Below are 23,609 nucleotides of genomic sequence, written 5' to 3'. Positions count from 1 at the left end.
AAAATGTTCAACCCAGCCCACCCCTTGCTAGCCCATGGGCCAGGCCGGGCTAGTCCATTTTTTTCAAAAAAAATATTTCTACTACTCATCAATACAAGTATACAACTATACATGATTTAGTCCATAAATTAAATAATAAAAACATATTACAAACAATAAATTACATCAAAAATAAATAACAAATACATTACATCAAATTAAATAAAATTTCAAATTTTCAATATTTAGCCACCCCTTGTTAGCCTATGGGTTGGGTTGGGCCGACCCATTTTTATTTTTTTCAAAAAAAATAATTAATTTTATAATTTTACTTGATAAATTTTTATTAATAAAATTGTTCTATGATTTAATTCATAAATTGAATAATAAAAACATGTTACAAATAAATAAATTACACCAAATATAAAAAAAAAAAAAAATACATAATAAGTTTAAAGCTTTAACACAAACTATTATCTTATAAACATAAGTATATAACCAAATAAAAAATTTCAAGACTCATTTATATCCTCCTCAATCTTCATTCTCAAGTAAAACATTTAAATCTTATTGAGACAGCAATGATGTCTCAAGGTCTGAATTATTATCAATTTATCATCTAATATTCATTACCATAAAAGAAAAAGAGATAATAAGTTTTAATTTAAATTAAAATTTTTAATTGACAAGTGAAGATTAAAGATATTGAAATATATAAATAAACAATACATTGTAACTAAATTATTATTTTTATAATTAAATATATAAAATTATTAAATTAATTAAAATTATTTTTTGGCCCATGGGCTGGCCCTGCCCCACCCACATCACCCACTGATTTGTGGCTGGTCCATTTAAGCCCGATTCAAATATCGATCAAAAATTTTTAACCCAATCCACCCCATATTTAATAAAAATAAACCGACCTTATAGGTTCGGACCATTTTGACAGGTCTAATCACACTGCATGATGAGGTTGGACACAAGCGAAAAGGGTAAGAACATTCGCAAACGCTAGTAACTGCTTCAACATCTGTCAAACGAGCCCGGACAGCGCAGCTTAGGCTATTTGGGTTGAGTGTTATTCTTACGCCATTTCTCATCTGGGTCACAGTCGAACAATAGCCCAGCTCTTACATATCCCTGGACCTGGACCAAGTTACCTCAATTTCTTTTTCATTTTGAAAAGCCAATAAGGATTTATTGCAATGGAGCCAGAGTATGTTCCAATGAATTTCAAAATCTTGCCTTTATTTTTTGGTCCCAGTGGATTTCAAAATCTGACCATGCAGAGTTATGTGCCATGGATTGAAAAGAATTCTTTGGTTATTGAGTCTAATTCGAGGGTGGCAAGATGGGTTCTCAACAAACATAAAAGATCATGGAAATGGTGCAAAACCTTTCAAGCTATTGACTTATTACGGGTTGCTACAGAGTGTGCGCTGTTTTGGCATGTCTGCAAATCAATTTGCTGATTCTTTAGCGAAGCAAGCGGTGGACCGCAACCAATCATTCGTGGCGTGGCTGTAAAGGCAATGTAGGCTGGAAGAGCTACTGATCAAACGTGTATGGGTGCAATTGCAATGATAGGTCTTGCAATGTGGCGGGTTGATACATATTTGTAATGTCTATTCGGTTTGGTGGTTAAGACTGGAAATGTTATGTGGTGATCTGGGTGTTGATGAGGAACTGGGTTCTTGTATCAAAGGTTAATGAACATTTCTGGGTGCCAGGAATGCTGGAGAACAGAAATTGTGTTATGTCTCTGTTTCCTACTTTCAACAAACTTGTATCAATTTGATACATCGATAAAACTATTCACTTAACCAAAAAAAAAAAAAAATCAATTTGTGAAGCGTATAAACCTAAAGCTAAACTTGAAATCAACTAAAGCCTAATATGACCAAAATCCTAAATAAAACCAACTCATCACAACCTGCCCAATAGCCATCTCTGCTTACTTCCACAGTCCCATTCATATCGATCAAAATTTGGAGGTTTTGTCCAAGCTAGCTCAGCCAACCTGCTGGTGGATGGCATCCGCACGCTTGCCTTACTTGCAGAAAGAGGCAAAACAAAAAATAAAAAGATTAATGTGGGATTTTAAAATGAAAGAAACAATATGAGTTGCGGGGCTTTGCTTTTGATTAGCACAAAATTATGCTCATCAAATCCGCTTGATAAAATCTTATTTATCAGATGATAATTAAGTCGTATATCTATCTGTGTGAAAGGCTTGGAAGAAGAAAAGGGGGGGCAATTCACCAACCGAGACTGCTGTTTTCCCTTGCTGGCGTTTTGGTTTTTGCTCTCTGTTCCAACTGAGCTGAGCGGGTATGTTTGATATCCAGCTCTTTCCAAAGGAGCTGTGTAGTGGAGTTCTCCCCGTAGCAAGGCACCGTTCTCACATTGCAGCCTATGGAAGCTTGGTGGTCTTTCCTCATGGAGCCTGATAGTAAGCTGTTTCGAATGGTTTCTGTGACGCGTTGAGCAGGGTTTCTATGATGGTCTTTTATGTTGAGGCTCTGAGTGTTTGGTCATGTTCGATGAGTACAGGGGCTTCTGGCGAATGATTTTTCCGAGCTTGTGTGAGGGGATAATGCTGTGTTGCAATGTTTAGCAATGCCGGTGGTTGTGTTCCTAAGTGATTGCCTTGCTTGCTTTTGAAGCTGTAATTTGTGTTGTATTTTAGGCGACACAGATGTTTCCGATACTCTGCACTGTCTGTGTTCGGTTGTATGCTGAGTTCCGCACTAAGTCTGCAGCAATTTCATGGCTAAAGTCATATATCTATGTAATAACTTGGCTTCTGCTCGTTGAGAAATCAGAAAAAATTAACACAAGCAGCAAACTTGTATAAATTGTCATTTTCTTTGGTCATGAAATTAACATATGGATTACAGATCCGGCTCTCCATCAATTAATTTTCTCTTCATTAATTCATAATGAAAAATAATTGATAGAAAAGTAACGAATGGGAGCCAAATCCAGTAATTACAATAATAGGACAACTAGACTGCCAGAACAGCATTAAGTGCTTGGGAACGTATTGGAAAGATGTTCATGCCTAAGAAGGAAAAGTAAGGAATATTGAACACGTATAGAGGTAGCATTCAATTAGATCCCATATTAGCCATAAGGAAACAGCTGTAGTACGTAAGAAGAAACTACCATTGAATTAATTAATCACTGGTAGAAATAGGATTGCACCCTTCATGTTTTCTTACTAGGTGCTAGCCAGGTTAAATTTTGATGCTTGAGTTTTGCAGAGAAGCCAAAATGGATTGGTTTAGATATGTTCATGGGGTCATCTTCACCATTCCTACTCAATTTCTCTTGCTTGTTTTTCTGCTGTCGTCCAAACCTGTGGAAGCAGGGGATGACAAAACGCTTGTCCGAAAGATATGCAGCCAATCCTTGGAACCCGATGTTTGCTTGAATTGTATATCAGCAGATACTGGTAGAGGCACCAGTAACATTACAGACTTGACTTATTCAGTCCTTTTTTGCATGTATTCTCAAGCAATCTATGCCCATCAGTGTGCAGACCACCTGTTCCAAAACACCGCAGCAGTCAAGCTCAAAAAATCATTCCAAGTTTGTAAAGACATATTGCTTTCAGCCTCAAACACCCTTTGGGATGGCCTAACCAAGCTGGAAGTTTCGGATTACAAGAATGCTCAGCTTTCTGCAAGAATTGCGCATTTGGACCTGCTTCAATGTGTCTTTGCATTCAGAAAGTATGCTGATGTTCCCATCCCATCAGTGCTGCTAAACTACATGCTCCAAACCAAACGTCTATTTGATGTTGCTCAGTTTATGTTTCTCCTCATTTAATGAGTTGAATAATGCTCTGTCTGGTTCAATAATTGTTGTAGTTGATGTCTTGAAGAGATATATATGAGCATTTGCCAGACTCAAAAATGTCTGAAAGCAGAATATCTAATATAACATCAAATTTGCTAAAGATATTAAGTTTTGTGGTACTCTGAACCATCATCAATAGCTGTTAGAAAAATAGTATAAGAAAAGAGGAGAAATGTGCTGTAATACGCTGCAAACAATTTTAAATCCTTTCTTTGCAAGCAAATTAATAGAAACTAAATTCTTTTGAATCTCAAGAATAAATCGTCTATATAACCTTTACTTTAATATGGAGATTCTAAAGGAAATTTAAGTAGTCTTGGAGACTAACAAAAAATGAGATACTAACAAATTTTTATCTTTAAAATATTTTTAATTTAAGATAAGTGACAATCTATCTATCCTGGATTAAGTACATGAATTATAAGTTTTGGTTTCAAAACTAAAAAAACCTTCTTGATGGACTATAAATAGGTGAAATTCTCTATAAATACCTCAATTTTGGAATAATTACAAAAAGAAAGTTCTACATTTTGTTTATTTTATATCAGTAGAACAATTTAGGACTCAGATGCAAATAGAATATAAAGCACGTGTGTGATGCACTGTTTCAACCATTTGATTATAAGTTGAATCTTGTAGGTCAAAATTCAAATAATTTTGAAAAGAATTAAAACTCTAACAATTCTACAAAATTCAAATCATTTGCACTAAAAGTTTCAAGATAGACCTTTAAAAAAAATAAAAAAAATATAAATTATTTTCACTGTGCAAAGAAAGGCCATATGATTAGTGAGTGTAATTCAAGAAAGGCAAAAAAGAATTTAGTTTCTAAAAATTTTGAAAAAGCAAACATAGTACAACAAGGTTGAAATAATGCATCATGTATATGTGTTTCACATTCTATTTGCATCTGATTCATGAATTGTTTTATTGATATAAAATCAACAGAATGCAAAATCTTTTTTTTTTTTGTAATTATTCTAAGATTGAGACAAGTTAGAAAGAATTACATCTATTTGTAACACATTCGGAACCTTAACCTCAATATCTCTTAGTTTTGAAACCAAAACTTGTAGTTCATATACTTGATCCATGATAGGTAAATTGTCACTTATCTTTATTAGTACCTCGTTCTTTGTTCTTGTAAGTAGTCTCCAAGGCTGTCTGAGTTTCTTTTAGAGTCTTTGGATCAGTCAAAGTGTTTAGCATATGTCCATGACATATCAATTCTTCACTTTTTTTTTTCCTTTATGCCTTTTGTGCATCATAATCTTCATCAATTGGTTTTGGAAATGCACTAAGATTCAGACACAGAACATAATAATTTTTCAAGGCTGTGAGCAAAAAAATTATCGTATCCCTCTAACAGGTGAAATTGGTCCCATCAAACCAATCAAATTTGATGAATTCTTGATTCATGAATTGAAATCTCGAATTTAGATTAGATTCTATTGAGAACAACTCTTTAAAAATTGTTAAAAAAATAGTATAAGAAAAGAAGAGAAAAGCTTTTGAAAGATGAAGTCTGTTTTGGAAGTATAGGTTGCTTTTATATTCACTTAAAAAAGTTGTTTCTGTTGTTATTTCAACATATATATTTGTTTATATATCTGTTTTGTTGTAACATACATGTCTACTGAACAATTTTTAATAATTGTGCTTGTTAAAAATGCTTCTCTTATTTTAAGAGTTATATTTAATCTTGAATAATCACATTTGAATAAAGCTTCCAATATTATGAACTATCTAGCAATAGCATCCTAGATTCTCAACTCCTCAACCAATAACCTGCAAAATAAAAAAATAAACGCTTTTATTCACTAAATTTTGTTACACTCGTTTCTCAATATTCCAATCAAACAACCACTTTTGGGATTTGTTATACTAAATGCAGAGTGCTCATAAAACTTGGAAGTTCAATGTGAAACTCGAGACTTAATTAATATGGAATAATAGTAACGGTAATAAAACAGATAAATAGACGAACTTGTCACATGAATTTGATATTGTATCAAACATCTAATCTAAAATCAATTGATACTAATTGAAGAGATATTACTTGAATATAAAATTAATCAACCTGAATAATACTACTCAACAAACTCATATAATTAGTGGAGGGAGAAAATTTCTTTTTTCTTGTTATATTGAACAGAAAACCGATATTGCTAAAGCTCAGGAACACAAAACCATAGTCTCAGGATCTTTGACAAGAGAAATATGTTGAATCTGTTTCTCTATCAAGTCTGAAACCTGCCTCTAAAGTCATAGTTTTATGATTATTAATTTCATAATCAATGTCAACCACATCAGGTTTAACTTTGGGCAAGTCGGCAGTTTCTGGGTTTGGAATTTGCAGCTTTTAGCAACAGGTGGCACCTAAAAATTTTTTGTCAGGTTAGATATGAAAGTAATTTTAAGAAAAATTGTAATTCTCAAAACAAAGCCGACACTTAAGTGTGAACAGTTTGAGGATTTATGTTCTTTTGTCCATTACTAGGAGGTGGTTTGGATCTCATGCAAGTAATTTAATCCAACCTTTAAGTTTTTATATAGGGTATGAAGGGGTTTCTTTTGTACTTAATCTATATTCTACCTATGATCTGATGAATGCTTTCTAAATTGCTCAGATTAAATAAAGGTGAGTTAGGTGGATGTCACTGGCCCTCTGACTTGAACAAATCTCTCAATAAATCTATGTATGCATTTGAACACTATATTTTTTTTAGCAGATCACTAAACAGAATAACATAGTCTGCAAAAAAGTCCACCCCAATAATTATTCTTCCCCTCTCTTATTGAATTAATCAGTATAAGAGACTAAGATGTCATTTTCTGTATACCTGTTATTAAAAACCAACATTTTTATATGTTTTCTGTAGGATTCTCATATGAAAAGATTGCTTATAATAATAAGAAACACCCTAAAGAAAAGAAAATCAATAAGAATGGGATCACTATGCAGATCTAATCACTTTCCTTTTCATACGAAGCAGTTGCAAAATATCTTTTGCATCCACACAGATTTGTTCAGTTGGAAAGGAAAGAAGTCCTTTTTTTTTTTTTTCTTTTTTGTCAATATTAGGGTTTGATTCTTATATGAAGCACTCTATAAGTAAAATCCTCAATGCGCATCACATTGATATAAGAGAATGTATCCTTAAAATCTCTCGGGGAAAGATTAAATTCAAACAAAACTTAAAAATACCCCAATGATATTAAAAGAAATATTAATCTTTTGTGCAGAATTCAAACTTCTTGTTGAAAATATCAATTTCATTATCATGACCCTAAACTAATTACCATATATGAAAACACACAGGTCTCTTAAATGCTTTTAAATGGTTGAATGGCTTCCTATAAAGACAATCAACAAGCATGCAATACATACATACATACATTAATTAAGCCCTTCTTAAATGGAGAGATGTGGCTACCGGTTAGGTACTCAGTGCCTTAACTACTCTAATATAAGAATCAATCAAAGTAAATTAATTAAGCCGAAGAGTATATAAGAATCATTACATGAGCCTGCATTTAAATTTTTTTTTTTCTGTTACACGTCTAATTCTTACAGGCATTTAAAACTAAACAATGTTTGGTTATGGATTCCATTGATTAAGATGACTTTGTTTTTAGGTCAGAGCCTGTTAATTATTCTTGAATTGACGTCCATTCTTGTACAAGAAATCAATACTTCATGGTGTAAACGAAAGTTTCTATTCTTGGCTGTATTTATCAAGGAATATACATGCACGAAACAAGAAAGAACAAATTAAAGGTCGTGATTCAAATTAACCTATTAATTATCAAATCTTATTTTAATTTACAAAAAAAAAAGAGACTAAATTAATTAGTTGAAACTTCCATATGATGCTGATTTTATACATTTTTAATCGTATATACCTACATATTAATGGAAACTTTAATCGAATGGAAAGTTATTGATTAACCTCTTTAATTTTGATTAACCAAACAAAAAATATATATATGTCATGTTGAATCTTTTGAAGTCTTCTCCAACAATTTACTTTGACAGTCATGATAACACTTTTTCTCCATCTTCCCTGATCAGCCAAGGCATGAAGTCAACTTTTCTCTCTCTTGTTTTTTCCCGCTTGATATTCAACACTTGTAATTATTATATGATCGTCATATGCATAGAAAGAGAATCAATTAAATGGAGAAGAAAAGCTAATTTTCAAGGTACTTGCTCTAAGAACATGAGATAATAGGAAATTTATAGTACAAAAGAGAACAAAGAACAATCAATCTTCTCAAGAATTTCCAATGTTTCGACTTCATCTCTAGGCACATGAGTAAGCGACAACTATCACAATAATTGAAATTGCATATATAACAAAAAAAGCATAGACAAAATGGAGTCCCAAACTTCATACTTGGACCAATCCCATCTCCTCCGTTAAAAGAGCTTTGCATTTCCCATATTTGGGGGCCATATATATCACATTAGATTGCCATTTCTTGAAGAGAACAGCCATCATTCAGCCTTTTGGCACAGGGAGAGAGCAGAGAAGTTTCCAAGATGAAAAAAGAAAATGCTCAAACTCCAGCTAGTCAGATATTCATCGATGCTCTAAGTGAGCCATACTTGAATTAGTTCATTTTTATATATATATATATATATATATATATTTATGAATTCAAGGACAGGGAGGGAAAGAGTTCATGGCGCCTGCCGGGTGAAGGAAGAAACTAAATCTTGTAACAAGCCATAATCAGGAACTTGAAGCTGCTGCTGGTGAGGAGGAAGGCCTTGATAGTGCAAAGAGTTAGTGTCTCCTGCTGGATTGCTTGTTGATGGAAGCAAATGACTTAGGAACTCATGAGGAAAGCTGGGACCCATTGATGCTGATGATGCCAGAATTGAAGGTGAAAGCACCCCAGCTGCATTGCCTCGGAGCGTTGCTGGGATGTGATGGTTATGCTGTCCTTCGTATGTCGTGATCACGACTGATGGGTCTTGAAATGATCTTTCAACACGCTTCTTGACAGTACATTTTTGGCTGGTGCATCTGTAATAACTTCTGCAGTGGCCAAGCGATAGGAAGTGAAGATAGTGAGATCACAAAACATCTTGCAAATGTTAACATATAGTCGTAACATGTTAGCTTCTTTTTTGGGGTCAGAACTTAAGTTAACTTCTTCATTTGCTAGAAATTATTGCACAACAATAGAGTGACTTCTAAGTGTAATCTATCTTCCTATGGAGCATACCTTGTAACCTTCATTATAAACAGTTATGTATCCTTCAGTTTTTGCAAATAAATAAGTATAATTTTGATCAATAAAATTTCAAAAGAATTTTCCCGAGAACTAAACTCGCCAGTTATCACAAACGATAACAGATGACCGATGAAATTTAAGGTAAAAAGAGCTTAGCCTCACCAAGCTTAATTTGGACAAGATTATACTATCAAAACAGAATGATAATCATGTGTTGCTATAAACTTACATACTATACATACATGTATGTGCTATTTATTTTGGCGTAAATATGCTAATTAATTAAGATATCAATCAAGAATTCGATCATTTGGACTAGATTAAGTGCAGAAATTTGAATAGATCAATCAATAGAACCACCTTGGATAAGGGCTATTCTTGACAGCTTTTTGCCCGTACTTCCTCCATCTGTATCCATCTTCAAGATGATCAATCTCACTCTTGGTGAGGAAGGCAAACCTTGGCTCTCTTTGCCGTTTCTCCTTTTTTGGTTTGTTCCTGAAAATTTAACACCATATACAACTAATTATGTCCGTAAAAGGGCAAGCATGTATTAGGGTTTTGTAGCTTCTCAGTCTGTATTTCTTTTTTCTGGATCCCTCGCAAATCCCTAGAAATGGATATAGCATTCAAGCACTGCTGCTGGTCAAGGGAAAAGCTGATGATGATAATTAAAAAAATAGAGAAGAAAAAAAACTTGAAATTCCTTCCACCGGGGGGCAGAGAAAATTTATATCAATATTCTAAGTTGAGGAAACTGATCAAAGAAATATAGTATGGATTTTATATTGAAACCATGCGCTAGTCCTCTCAAAGACTTTGAAAGTTTGTCAGAGAAAAAATGATAGTAGCTAGTACGAAACCTATTAATCCAATAAGCCGGAAAAGAAAGCAAGTTCCGAAACATCTCAACCTTTACCATGAATCAGCAACCAAATAAAGCTTAAAATAACCTACACTTTCTTTGACTTGTCATCTCCATCTTCAGCCCCTTTTGGCTGCTTGTCTTTCTTGCTCTTGCTTGAATCTTCATCAGGTGCTCCCTCGTTAGAAGAAGAAGACACTGAGGAATTTGGTGTGGATGGGTTTTCAGTAATATTCCCTACTGAATTATCTGCAGTGCCAATTTTCTTGGAGTTACTGTCGTCGATCGGACTGACAACATCAGATGAAGAACAAGACATGTCAAAGGCTCTTGAAAAGGAGTTATAGTCGAGCGAGCCATGTAAGCAGTCAGTGAAGCTCATGTAAGAAGGATCAAAGCCCTGAAAATTTTGGGTTGGAACTGTTACAGCTGCAGCAGCTTGGTTGTACATAGAAGGATTGTCATCAAAGAATGGAAAGGTCGATCGGTTGAATCCTTGGAAAGGATCATAATGATGTAGATCTTTCTTTTCATTCGACGACATAGAATTAATTACAATAACAAGTATGAAGCAACAAGATATAAAGATGAAGAAGAAGAAGAAGGATAAACTACACTGAACCAAGTTCAAGAGAGAGAGAGAGAGAAGAAAAAGGGGTTTTGATTTAGAAACTTTGTTTTATTTTATAAGACTAAGAAGGAGTGTAGTGTTAGATTTTTCTTGCGGTGTTGTTGTAGATTATGATAGAGAGAGAGAGAGAGAGAGAGAGAGACAGAGGGAGGGGGAAGAGAGCTGTGAGGGAATAGATAGGTTTGGCTTTTTTCCACTCTTATTTAAGTCTACACTTTTAAAAATCTAATTTAACAATCTTTTCATGGATAATTATAGCCTATTTGACTGTTTACATCTTTTCCTATAAATAATTGAATGCTATCTTTCCCTCTAAATATATACTTTTGTCAAAATTATCAACCAATCTCAAATTTTGTAAAATATGAGAAAATAAATTTTATACTGATAATTACATCTTTATACCCTTTTCTCACACCACTTTTTTCCTTTCTTTTTCTTTATTAGTTTTGATATGAAGGGGAAAATGGAAAAAGGAAAAGTCATCGCAATTCAACAAAAGCAATAAATTTCTATCCATTTGGAAAATCAGCAACCCACAAAGATACAAATATAAAATCTCTAAATATATATTGGAAGGGAATATTTTATATCTTCGTTTTCATTTTACTTCTTTTCTTTTTATCTTTATTTGACTTTCATGAAAATTTTAAAAAAAAACATAGTATATATTTTATATTTATAATTTAAAAATGTTATATAATTAACGTTTCCTGATTTTCAATACCAAAATGTTTTTAAAAAAATAATGAAAACGAAATTTAAAAATAATAAGAAAATATAAATGTATTAAGTGTTCAAATAAGTGAAAAAAAATATAAGTTTAGAAGATAAAAAAAGGACAAAAAATGGAATGGAGAGGTAATTATTCTTACCACAAATAGATTTAAAAGAGCCTTTGAAAAACTATTGTTATTTATTTTAATTATCCATTAAATATGATTTTAAAGAGAGAATTAATAAATTCAGTGATTGACCGGCAACATTATGTGGCAGTCACAGTCAAGTAGATGTAGGAAATGGTCAACGTTCCAACTATGCGGTTTCTTAACATTGGAGGAAGAGGCTTACACGTGTCAGGGATTGGGCACCGCCCTTTGACCGTAGGTAGCACGTGGGAGATATTTCTGCCGCTTTTTTTCACACCTTTTGTTTAATTATTTTTGCTTGTGCAATTTTTCGTAATTACTTTAGGGAAGAGTTACAGTGCAACTTTTTTTTTAAAAAAAGGTTGGAAATTCGAACAGGCATTCAATTTTTTTTGTTAAAATTTTATTAATAAAATAAATAAAATATACAAAATAAAAGAAGACACAAACCTTACCTCTCATTTTACATAAATAGTGAAATAAAATTTCACCTAATAAAGACATTACTTCACTTAAGTTACAGTGCAACTTAAGGCCGAAAAGACAAAAAAAAATATTTTCAAAAATTAATATTATTGTTTATTTTTAGATCAAATGGTTATTTACATAACCTTTTTATATTTAAGTTAGTCTAATATGTGCATTGTTTTGTTGTTTTTTCTTTTAATTTTTTTGTGCTGAGTAGGCAATGACGTCATCTTTTTGTTTATGATTTCAAGGGCACCGTTAACATCCGAATTTTATGGCAGACTTTTGGTTGATAAAAGCTTAGTCAAACATAACAAAGCATGCTTTTTTATCTTTCTTTGTTCCCATGTTCGTTTGTGTTATTATTGCTTTTAAGAATGTTTTGTTCCTTAATTTTCACTGTAATTTATTCATTCAGCATGCCATCTGCACATGCTTTAGGTTTTTGAGACATGCATCCCAAATTATATATTGATAATTTGCACGTGAAATATATATATATATATATATATACATGTAAAACAATAGAAATAATTAAGAAAAGGCTTACTATAGCTAGTTCAGTTTAGGGTTAGTCTTTTGGTTATTAGGGAAAGCTAAAGACTTACCTCAGCATATTGCAGTCCATGACTTCTATTATTACAGGAGAAATATTTCTGACTTTTCAAAAGGAAAATTGGCATAGCTATATGTTTGATTTGGAACATGAGTGCGAGTGTATTACACGGTTAAGTATGATAAAATGCTTTGTGCTACTCTATATATATTTCTCCCTCTACAATTAATTGAATCTGCCTACAAATTCTTAAAACATAAATTTGCTCATAAAGTAAAAGAAAAATACGAAGAAATTAACATTCCAACGTATGTTCCACCAAATCCTTGATATATAAGGAGTCAAACACAAAAGAAAACCAACAACTTAACCCAAATTTCTGTTGCCGACGCCTCGATTAAGGAATCAATTTTTGTTTATTGCATATATAATTAAAAAAATTCCAAGCTAGCTCCAGTGAGAATGAATGTCGTCTCCCTCCTATTAATTTTTTGATGGCATGATTCGCATTTTTGTCTTACTAAGGAATATGATGTAATATCGAATCACCTCTAGAATTATTTAAGCGTGAAAAAGGAGCATCTTCTTCTTCAACAAAAGTCAAGGCATAGCAGTATGTAGTGCCAAAAAAAAAAAGTGGCTAGTTGATGCATAAAAGCAGGTAATAACATGATGAGTGTGTTTAGTCTGAAAAGAAGAGATCAACCTTACTGTACATTCTCTACAAATTAAAGCATTGTAGAGTACACCAAGGGACGACGTTCAGTAATCTAAAAAAGGAGTATCCGAAAGTAGGGAGATAGAAACAGTGATATATACAAGGAGTAGATAACATCAACTTTAGAGGCAAAAATTGTATGTATCTCTATATATGTGGACTGATCGAACTGTGCTACTTTTTTTTCAGACTGTTTAACGTTTTCCCAGACCAAAATATGTCCCCAAGGCCGGCCAATTGATAAGATGTACATTGTACATTTTAGATAAGAGAGGGCCACGGAATAATGTGGAAATGATTTTTGATGTCAAAGAACTAATCATGAGATGGTCCGCGCACTTCTTTTATGACTTATGCATATATATGGTACATCAGGTCCCTGTGGTACCAACAGGTTGCCCTCTCCCAACTAATAATAGAGCTGGCAAATTGACAAATAAACAAGGAAAAGCCTGCTTAAAGCTATACTCCTAATGTTATATATTTGACTTGACCCAAAGGTTTCAAAAGTTTACACGAAGAATAAATGTAATGATAACAATTAATGGTGCTTTTTAGTACACAAAATGATGAAAAAATAGGATATATATATGTTATGACAAAGAAGGGGGAGAAAATCTATCAAATTAATCAATGTGTTTATGTGTGTGTGCCTGCATATTTGTCTCTTCTGAATATATAGTGCAATAAACAAAAACTTAAAACAAAATAGCATAATTAACATGCAAGGATCAAGTTACACTATATAGTAAGTACATCGCAAATACATGTATGAATCTAACTCCAAAGAATTAATGAATTATGGATAATTAGTCACTATACATAAACGTTTAACTCAACCTACCTAATAGCATACATATATATATATATATGTATGTATGTATATACACACACATGACTTTTGAAATTATGAACATTTGAAGTCAATAATTTGCAGAAAGTAATCACTTTATTCACTTAAATTACTCTGCTTTATGTTTAATAAATCCATAGCCGATTATTACAACTTAATTTATTGCCAATCTATTCTCAAGTGAAATTAGGCTTGAGTACTCTAATATTGGAATTAATCATGGAGGTACATATTGAGTGTAGCTGGAATATTTGGTATACATAGGTGCGACTTTTCATATGGAGAATAGCAAAAATAACTATTAAAACCCCCACGGGTAAGAGCTAGCTAGCTTGAGATTGCTGACCTCTTTGTTCCCCTCAAACCCAAAAATAAAAAATAAAGAAGAAAGAAAGAGCGAACCATGGTTCCTGGCATTAATTGTTTATGGAAACGTTAGTCAAAGGAGAGCAGTTTTTTTGTTAGGTGTAGACAGTACGGTCAAGCTACAGTACTGACCATATATCGGCATTAATTCTGTAGACATAGGATGGTTAATTTGGCTTTTAAGGATTAATCTGAGTACTGCAATTCGTTTTTGGAACATTAATTTCTACATTCAGCATTTGGAAAAAATGAATGCAGCACGACCTGATTGAGATGTCTGCGAGGAAAATATTGTATGACATGATTACTCCACGTTTGTGCTGTATTTGCAGTACCCTTTCTTCCGCTTAAATATTGAACGCCACAGGAAAGTAGACCATGATTTGAACTTGGCATCTTCCGTAAGTCCAGCTAGCTAGCCTCTCAACGTTTTTTTATGACTTCTCCTTCGATCATAAGGAAACAAATTTCCATTCACAGCTGCAAACATATGTACAGAAAACTACTCTCCATGGCTCCACCTGACTATATATGTATCTGTAAGGCTGCAGCTTTTGTGCTGTCATAAGATGGCTGCTGCTGCGGCTTATATTCATTTTCAGCCTGCCATTGTTTCTTTGATATTCAAGTTTTCAAGTGTTGCACGCTTTCCTGTGACAAAAGCCAACTAATGTGAAACATACAGTTTTGTTTCTGAGTTGTCAAAGATAGCAGGCTGATAAACCTTGCAATTACAGCCGCATATATGCAGACTCTCTCTCTCTCTCTCTCTCTCTCTCTCTCCGTACAGAAACATGTGATGCATGTATATGTGACATTGTTCTATATTTTTAGCCGTTGAGATTGGGAGATTTATATTGCACACAACACACAGAAGGAAAATTGTTGTACTTCTTCATATATAATGATAATTGCATGTTTCCACTTTCAATGATGGAGCAAAAATCACGTTTTCTCGAAAATTGTTATCACAATTAATGATTTTGCAATTCATTAATTTCGGTCCATATATTCAGTGCAAGAGCTTAACGAGACAAACGGCATGAGAGAACTTTTGGGCAAAAAACATTTAACCGTATAGAAACTTTTTCTTTTTGTAAAAATCAACCCACAAAATCGATTGGAGTGATTCCAAAGCCAATAAACTCTTTTATAGTCAAAGAAATTTTTTGGTATCACTTTGATTGCTCAAGGCTGCTCTTGTCTGTCCACTATCGGGTTTCTCTTTTTAACTGTACAAAGAAAAATGTGACTTGGGCATGCAAACGTTAAAAACACCCCTAAATCTTAGTATCTTTTTGTACCAAAAAAAAAACAATAGGGAAAGGATGAAATCCAACCCCTAAACACTCTAGCAGTCGTCACACACACAAACACACACTCTCTTTATTTTGAGAAAGGAGAATTTCAGTTCATTTCTCACTCAGTGAATGAATACATGCACCTAACATTCCAACTCCCTCTTTGAGTGTTTTCTAACCTTAAAACATCGAGTGGAATAAGTATTCATACTTAAGTTAAGCTAAACCTTTAATAACTAATTAGGTCGACTGATAATTAGGCCCATTAGCATATTTAAGTACAAAAATTAAACAAACTTGGACTGGGATATCATTTCTAGGTTTAATTAGTCAGGTAATTCTGGTTTAAGGATTAGGTAGAAATCCTAAATTCAGTATATATATGCTCTTTCTCTTGTACTAACTAGAATGAAAATAGAAAATATGACTTCACTACTAGTTAAGAAATCAATGTTATTTATTAGCTTATCTAATCATTACATACATTTATATACACACACACACACACAAATACATATATATTGTTCCCCATCTCTGTTGTAGAATATCATTTTGTACATATTCTTGTGCATGATTATGATTTCTCTTTGAATAATTCCATTTGTTCTCTTTTCTTATTGATTTATGTCCATATCAAGTTTGCATGCAGTTGATTTTATGTAAAGTTCAATTTCAAATGTGAAATTTTCAATGTTTTGAACCATTCTTGACTGCCTCTCTCAACCACTAAAGTGTAGTTTAGGCAAAGAGAGAGAGAGAGAGAATTTATTCAACCCAAAGCTTTTTCCAAGTTGTTTCGTTCAATCATCTGCTCCACCAATGCAATGAAGATATTATTCTTTTCTCATCAAGAAGATGAAAGGAGAGATAGTGACATTTCTGTAGATTGTTGTATTTTATAAATAGTGACTCACCAAATGCAACAAAATTGGTGAGTTGACTAGTTCATGGTTTATTTATGCCCAGACATTGGAGGTAACAAAGGTCAAATTTCACTTAAGACATTGCTTAAGATGTTTTTCAAAAGGTATCTGTTTCATTGCATAGAATATGGAATATTTAATTCAGTTCAGGATTGGAAGAAAGAAAGAGAGATCCTGACACTGTCAAATTAATTATCTTATTTTATAAATAACATTCTAATTCTAAAGAATAGTTTTTGCTCTTCAAAGAGAAGAGAAAGCTACAGCTTGACTTGGTTTCAATTTGTGGAACTAAAGATTTGATTAAGTTTCGTTTGATTTATGCTTTTAGTACTTGTTTTTTTATTGGTGAGTGGTGACTAATTGAGTAACTTAGCCTTTGGTTTATTCATTAAATATTTCTTCTACTAGATGTGTAACTATGGTATATGTGATAATTACGTGAGAAAAATTATTACATGTATCTTCCCTGTCACTCCATTTATAAGATTGACAAATCAAGAGATAGTACAATTAAAATTGATCACACTGAACATGTACGAGTTCATGTGTTTTTGATTAATTTGAAAATTATTTACCATATTTATTAAAATTTGGAAAAAGAAATCTTTTGCCTAAAACAACTAACAAAGGAAGTCATCTAAGAGAAATTTTCTCGATCTTTCTTTATCAAATTACTCAAACAAAATTAAATTAAATAAAGTTAAATGTCATGGTAACCCCATTTCTCACCTTCTTAGAACCAATCAATGTGTAGAATGATCATTCGTTATAAGTTCATTTATTTTATTTATTAGCTTATGTGGTCAAGGCAAGTTAGGGGTGGAATAGACATCCTGGGTTGGAGTTAAAACAGTCCCCCTTGTACTAAAAGAATTATTATTATTGTTTTGTATGTGTATTGTCGTGAAAAAGAACAAGAGATGAAGGCATGGATTTATCTAAACCTCTATTAATTTTCCATTAAAATATTCTCAAATAAGTGACATAACACGATAACTCCCTTACAAATAAACAGAATTTAGGAAAGTGCTAATAAAAAGTGTATTTTAATAAAGATGTTCATCGATCGGGTTCGAGTTGATTTCTGATCGAGCTATCAAGCCTTCCTTTTTATATGCTAAGCTTGATTCAACTCGATCCGTCCATTTACATATATTATTAAAATAATAAAATAATATTTTATAGTAATATTTTTAAAATTAAAATTAAATAAATATTATTAAATAATAAAATAATAGGGTTGGGTATGTAGCCCGGCTTGGACACCTTAGGTTAGGAGAAAATGTTCTTTTCTCTTCATTCAAAAAATAAATGAGATATTGAGATTAATCCTTTTTCCTTTAGCATGATTTCTCATATAATTTATTTACTCTATTAATAGGAATTGTCACCTCTTGTACATTTTGCATGTATGCCAAAAACTAAAACTTGGTCCAGAAAAGGGATGGAACAAAACTTCATGATTGTGGCATAGATGATCATGAATTAGGAGGTTGTCCAAATCACATTTGTGATTTTGAGTATAGGTTTGATGGGAAATTTGTCACCATTACAGTTACAGTTGTATACGAGTCTCAGAAAGTGACATTTGGTGTTGGGTGTTATTATTAGATCAAATCATGGGCTCAAACCCTCCCGAGGTGGTTCTCTTATGTGGACCCAAATCTTGATGGCCTGTGGCTGCCAAGTCTGAAGAGATTCATGCATCGAAAGGAATAGCATATGCCAACATTGGCGGTTAGAACTTGAATTAGGTATAGGTCTGATAGATAAGTGAAAGAAAATAAAAAAAAAAAAAAAAGCTGAAAAGAAGCCTTTGGTGGGTCAAGACTCCATGACTACAACAGTTACAGTTTTGTTAGATATGCTCATCTCTCAGGGGTGGCAAATTAATTAGGAGGCCTTCATTTACTTACGCGTAGCTTCCAGTTTAGCCACATGCTGCATCAAGCTCAGCTTCAACAGAATGGATTTTGATGAATACCTGTTCTTTGAGTATTGCAAGATGAGTAAGCTTTTGATACACTTGGATATATGCTGCTTTAAACTCTAGAGGAAGAGAGGAAAAGTCATGTTTGATTTGTTAAAGGCTGCTGCTAAACGCCATAAGCTTTATAACAGGCTTAGAGCTTGCTCAAGGTTACAAATGCAGAACTTGCAGCTGCAGGATCAACGGATGAGTGCTTAAGAGATAAGCCAAGCAATTTTTGTGCCGAGGACCAGAGGTCTTCGATGGGTATTAATAGTGTAGTTTTATGCCTTGTAAGCAAATAAGTTGGTCTGTGTAAAGATATATCTTGTATTTAAGTTTTAATTATTTAAAAAAGACATTCTTGATTTTTAAAAGGACTTATAAATATCGATTGATTGAAATAAAGTTCACGGAATATTGTATGTTTTGCGCAAGATAATATAAAAGGTTATAATTATAAAAACCTTATTACATGAAAGTCTTCTTTCTAAATAGCTCTTAATCAAAGTTTTATATAAAACAAAATGGATATTGCTAGAATATGAAAACCAATACATGATTATATTCTTAACTTATAAAATGAGTAATCCATCTCATAAATTGAATTATGAGGATACATGAATGAACATGTGGGTATTTGTTATAAGGATAAGTTCACTAAACACAACCTGTGATTAAAATTTCATTTAATATGTCACTTTTAATGTTTATGAAATAATTTCTTTTATGACAATTATGTTAGTGATCATTAGATATGAGATTATTAATTTATCTTATACGTGGAATGTTATGTTTTGATATATTATAAAGTGACTCTAACCAAAGATATTAAAAGAAGAAATGGATGTCAAGAGTAGCATGAAACACATCAAGATAACTCAATGATTAGTAAAAGATTCATCACTTTATATAAATACAAAGAAAATATCTCATTGTAACTTGAATAGTAATATTTAATTCAGGGAAATCCTTGATTAAGGCAGCTAGAGAAGTGGACAAAAGGTTTGTACGTTGTCTAAATACAATTCCAAAATTTATAAGTTGGGTTTGAATTACCTGTTCCCAAATGAAGAAAAAGGGTAAAACAGAATTAGCAACAATGGGTGAGTGATGGTGGCCTGTCCCACAAGGCTGATGCTCTGTTTTATTCATTTTTGGCCCAACAAAAAAATGTTGAGGAGCTTGGGGCCTTTAGGGGAATGGGCCTTCTTCCTATAAACCGGCCCATTTTCCTTACAGAAAATGCATAACGTATTACTTTGCCAAAAGAGGTTGATTATTGATCTAGTTGCCTATGGTATTTCGTATTGACTTGACAAAATAATGACATGAGACTAAGGAAAAAAAATCACTTTTAAATTAATCACATATATCATATTTTTTACTAGTATTTTTGCTTAATAGTTTTAACTAAAAAGGAAATGAAATTATAAATAATTCTATGAAACAAAAAAATTAAGAGTATTATAAGTTTTTTTTTATTTGAGGGATGAAAATCCGAATTCAATTTTTTAAATAAAAGATAATATTACTTTATAAGTATTTTGAAAAATATTTTGGATGAATGGTTCAATTTGTAATGGAAAGTGCATTAGTCTAAAATTGACATAAATGATAAATTTAAAAAAAAATTCTCAAAATCATATTTAACCTTTTTATTTTTCTATTTTCTATATTAATCATTTTATAATTTATCTAACCTTTTTATATGAAAAATGATTGCACATCGATATTTAAAAATTAAAATTTTTAATATAAGATATATTAAAAAAATCAATGCTTTCTTCTTAATCTCTTACCAATAAAAGATTATAGGACCGGGAACTAATCCCTTATCTCTTTTTTAAACATATTATTTCAGTGTTTTATGGTGGGGAGTAGAAGTTGAGACGAAGAAGAAGCCAAGGCGATGATGAAATGTGCAGCAATGGTTGTAGGAGGTTACAGGCCCCTGCTGAGGCCCACATGCGTGGCTTCAACTTCCAAAATCAGCACAGAGCAGCTTCGTTACCAGCTGGACCAACTACATGCCGAAGCTGAGACCACCCGAGCCAAAGGTAACTAATTCTCTCCTCTCTTCTTCTTACCATTTTTCATCGAAATCACCATTACCCATTTCCCCTTTTACATTATTAGATTTATAACTCTATACCCATTTCGATTTAGAGCATGTTGACTTTGATAGTTGGTGTTTGAAGTCGACAAACTAAATAAATGCAATTTTTCACGGGCTGACAAGAATTTAAGTGATTCCTTGGATCATATTGGAATAACTTTTGTAACTGGTTGTGATTGGGATTAATTTGATTGGTGAAGAATGAATGTAAGAAAATTCGAAGTTACTATTTCTTTGTTGATATTCAGCTAGCAGTGCTAGATTGAGGTTTTTGCGGTTATCAGAGGCAGCTGAAAAGTTTCGGCGCCAGGCTGCTGTTAGTATTCAGAGGGGAAGCGAAAATGAGGCAAGGGACCTGCTTTGTCAGAAGAAGAAGGTTATGCAAGCTTTGGAAAAGTCTAAGAGTCGGATTGAGTTATTGGATAAGCTTTCTACAAAGCTTAATGAGGTATAATGAGATTGTACTTGATAATATTCTTGCTAATATAAAGAACAAAGAATTAAAATTAACATTTAAAAGATAAAAAGTATTAACCTATGAGTTTGGATAGTATCAGCAATAAATGCATTATTATTGTGAAAAACTTAAAATAAGGCATTCCATTAACTAATTTCATGACATTTGCTATGCGTCATGTGCAAACTTTATAAATGATACAGTGCATGGAGTTTCTGTTTATCCATTATGTTGAACAAACATAATTTCTATTTTTCACTTGAAAGAATTCAGTGAAATTATCCTTAAATATATTTTTTTAACTGTGTGTGGTAAAACATCAAAGTGTCTTGAAGCCTCCACTTTGATTTATGGTTTTAATAGTTGTTTTATCTTCTCAAATTTGATATTGCTATTTTCTGATCAATAGAAAATTTGGGTTGAAGCTTTTAAAATCAGTTAATTACAATTTTGTTCTTTTCCTCTGAGTAGTACGGTGATACTGTGATATACTTCAATAAACTTTAGATTACTTAAAACTTAAACCAATGTGGGATTTATGTTCTCCCCACTTAATAATATCAAATTTGTATCATAAATCTTATTACATCATGGATAGCATTTCCACATTTAGGGGATATGGAAACTGCCTGAGGGGCTCAAATGGTGGTTACCAATCTGTCTTTTCTTTGTTAGTCTGACTTTTTTACTTATCTAGTTCCACGTAATTTAAATTTTGCATGACTTGCATATTTATGATTACAGTTGTTGAAATTCAAGCCCACAATTGTTTCTTATTTTTTGATGGATTCCTCGAATTTTTAGTGTACCATATAGTCCAAATAAGCCACGATATTCTGATGCTGCTTATGCTAATATTTTAAGTTTTATGCAAAACTTAAGTGGTAATTAGAATATGATGCTGGTATTGGTGGGTACTGGTGACTATGGGATTTGCACACTTACCTAAACATAAAAAGCAAATTCTAAATTTACAAATATTTTAAGAATACTTTCTCATCTCTTTCTGGTTACATGACTGTCTGAAATGTTCAGTGCTTCTTAGTTCTTTCTGTTACATAAATGAACAGCTAATGATCAATGGTTGGAAGTGTTGTGTAAGATAAACACTGCATTTTTCCTATATTCTGCAAAACAAAAATTTGGTAGTTTCAGAAGTAGTTTACTCTTGTCCTATGGAGCCATGCTAAGCACTAGGCAAGACTCCCAGATATCATCATCTGATATGTATATGCTATTTAAAGATCCATATACTTTATATCTTGTATGTAAAAATAAGTTGCTGTTTTCTTTTGGCTTTCGTTTCCATTTCCACCAGGAGTTGCCACTTATAAACTATTATTAATTGCTGCTCAAGGCTGTGATTTTCTGATTTTGATTCACTGTTAATGCAGTCAGTCACCCACAATAGATTTTGTTTTCTTTAAAAATTTTCTCTATAAAATATGATTTTCCTTTTTGTTGATCTTATTTGAAGGGCTCAATGGTTTGAGCTGTATTAACAAGTCACCTCAATTTCAGGCAATAACTGTCAAAGAAACTCAACTAATTGGGAACATTGCGTCAGAGACAGAAATAGGTGGAGAAGATGATTCTATGCCAGTTCGGATTGTATCTCCAAAGGAGCGAGCTGCAAATGATAAAAATCAGAATAAGGACATTGCCCATGATGCCCAAACACTCTGTGAAGATCAAAAGTTGCCGCTCCATACAGATGATCTCGTGGAGCAACCTGCCAATGAGGAGCTAGAGGAACATCAAGCATTTCCAAGTTTCATTGTATTTAATGAAGACACTATAAATAGTAGCTTGGCAGCAACATCAACTTATGAGGACTTCTTGGAGCATCTGGATCAACAGCTCAAGAAAATTGAACAAGAACTTGTAACAGTATTGAATGTTTCAACATTGTTACTGGACGATGAGAAGCCAAAAAATTTGAAGGTGCAGCAAACAAGGGAACTTCTTGAGAGTATCGTTGACATAAGACAGAGGTAACCCTTTAACCAACTTAAAAATTGGTGAAACTTCAATCCCATTTCTGCTTTTCTCAACTTTGAAACAATCAACAATAACAGCTTAGACATTTTATACCATAGATCATTGTTAAGTTTCTCAAACCTGTATCTTCGCAGAATTACAAATATGAGGCAGACGAAGGTAGAGATCAGTTAAGGCTTCATTATTATCTCAGTCAGGTTCCTACTACCAGGTGAGGGCATTTTTTTAGCAGAAATTATTTCATATAAGTAAAAGTTTCTACATTGCAAGTTAGCATTTGTTTTATGACTGTTATAGTTATTGCTGGCAGCAAAAGCACCAACTGCATTTGTGACCTTGTCTAGGCCAAATGTGGAACCCTCACATCTTACACTCTTTCTTCCATTTCTTTGGTGTTCCTTGACAAAGATGATGAAA

General features: G+C 32.8%; 2 protein-coding genes across 2 annotated transcripts; one reads left to right on the top strand and one right to left on the bottom strand.

The window, feature by feature from the left end:
• Window positions 1–8,060: 8,060 nt before the first annotated feature.
• On the bottom strand, window positions 8,061–10,758 carry LOC110408840 (WRKY transcription factor 71-like). Its single transcript, XM_021417948.2, has 3 exons — window positions 10,051–10,758; window positions 9,454–9,591; window positions 8,061–8,894 (listed from the first exon to the last, which is right to left on the bottom strand). Exons 1-3 carry the CDS (start codon window positions 10,500–10,502, stop codon window positions 8,534–8,536), a joined length of 951 nt encoding a protein of 316 aa, XP_021273623.1. The 5' UTR covers window positions 10,503–10,758; the 3' UTR covers window positions 8,061–8,533.
• Window positions 10,759–20,428: 9,670 nt separating this feature from the next.
• Window positions 20,429–23,437, top strand: LOC110409607 (forkhead-associated domain protein). The gene is made up of 4 exons (XM_021419010.1): window positions 20,429–20,675; window positions 20,983–21,182; window positions 22,713–23,185; window positions 23,327–23,437. Exons 1-4 carry the CDS (start codon window positions 20,528–20,530, stop codon window positions 23,364–23,366), a joined length of 861 nt encoding a protein of 286 aa, XP_021274685.1. The 5' UTR covers window positions 20,429–20,527; the 3' UTR covers window positions 23,367–23,437.
• The last annotated feature ends 172 nt before the right edge of the window (window positions 23,438–23,609 follow it).

The sequence above is a fragment of the Theobroma umbraticum genome, unplaced genomic scaffold, assembly GCF_002168275.2.
Source record: "Theobroma umbraticum cultivar Fairchild unplaced genomic scaffold, ASM216827v3 scaffold_44.0, whole genome shotgun sequence".
Classification (NCBI taxonomy): Eukaryota; Viridiplantae; Streptophyta; class Magnoliopsida; order Malvales; family Malvaceae; genus Theobroma; species Theobroma umbraticum.
The sequence above is the reverse complement of the archived record's forward strand: the minus strand, read 5'-3'. Positions and strand labels throughout refer to the sequence as shown.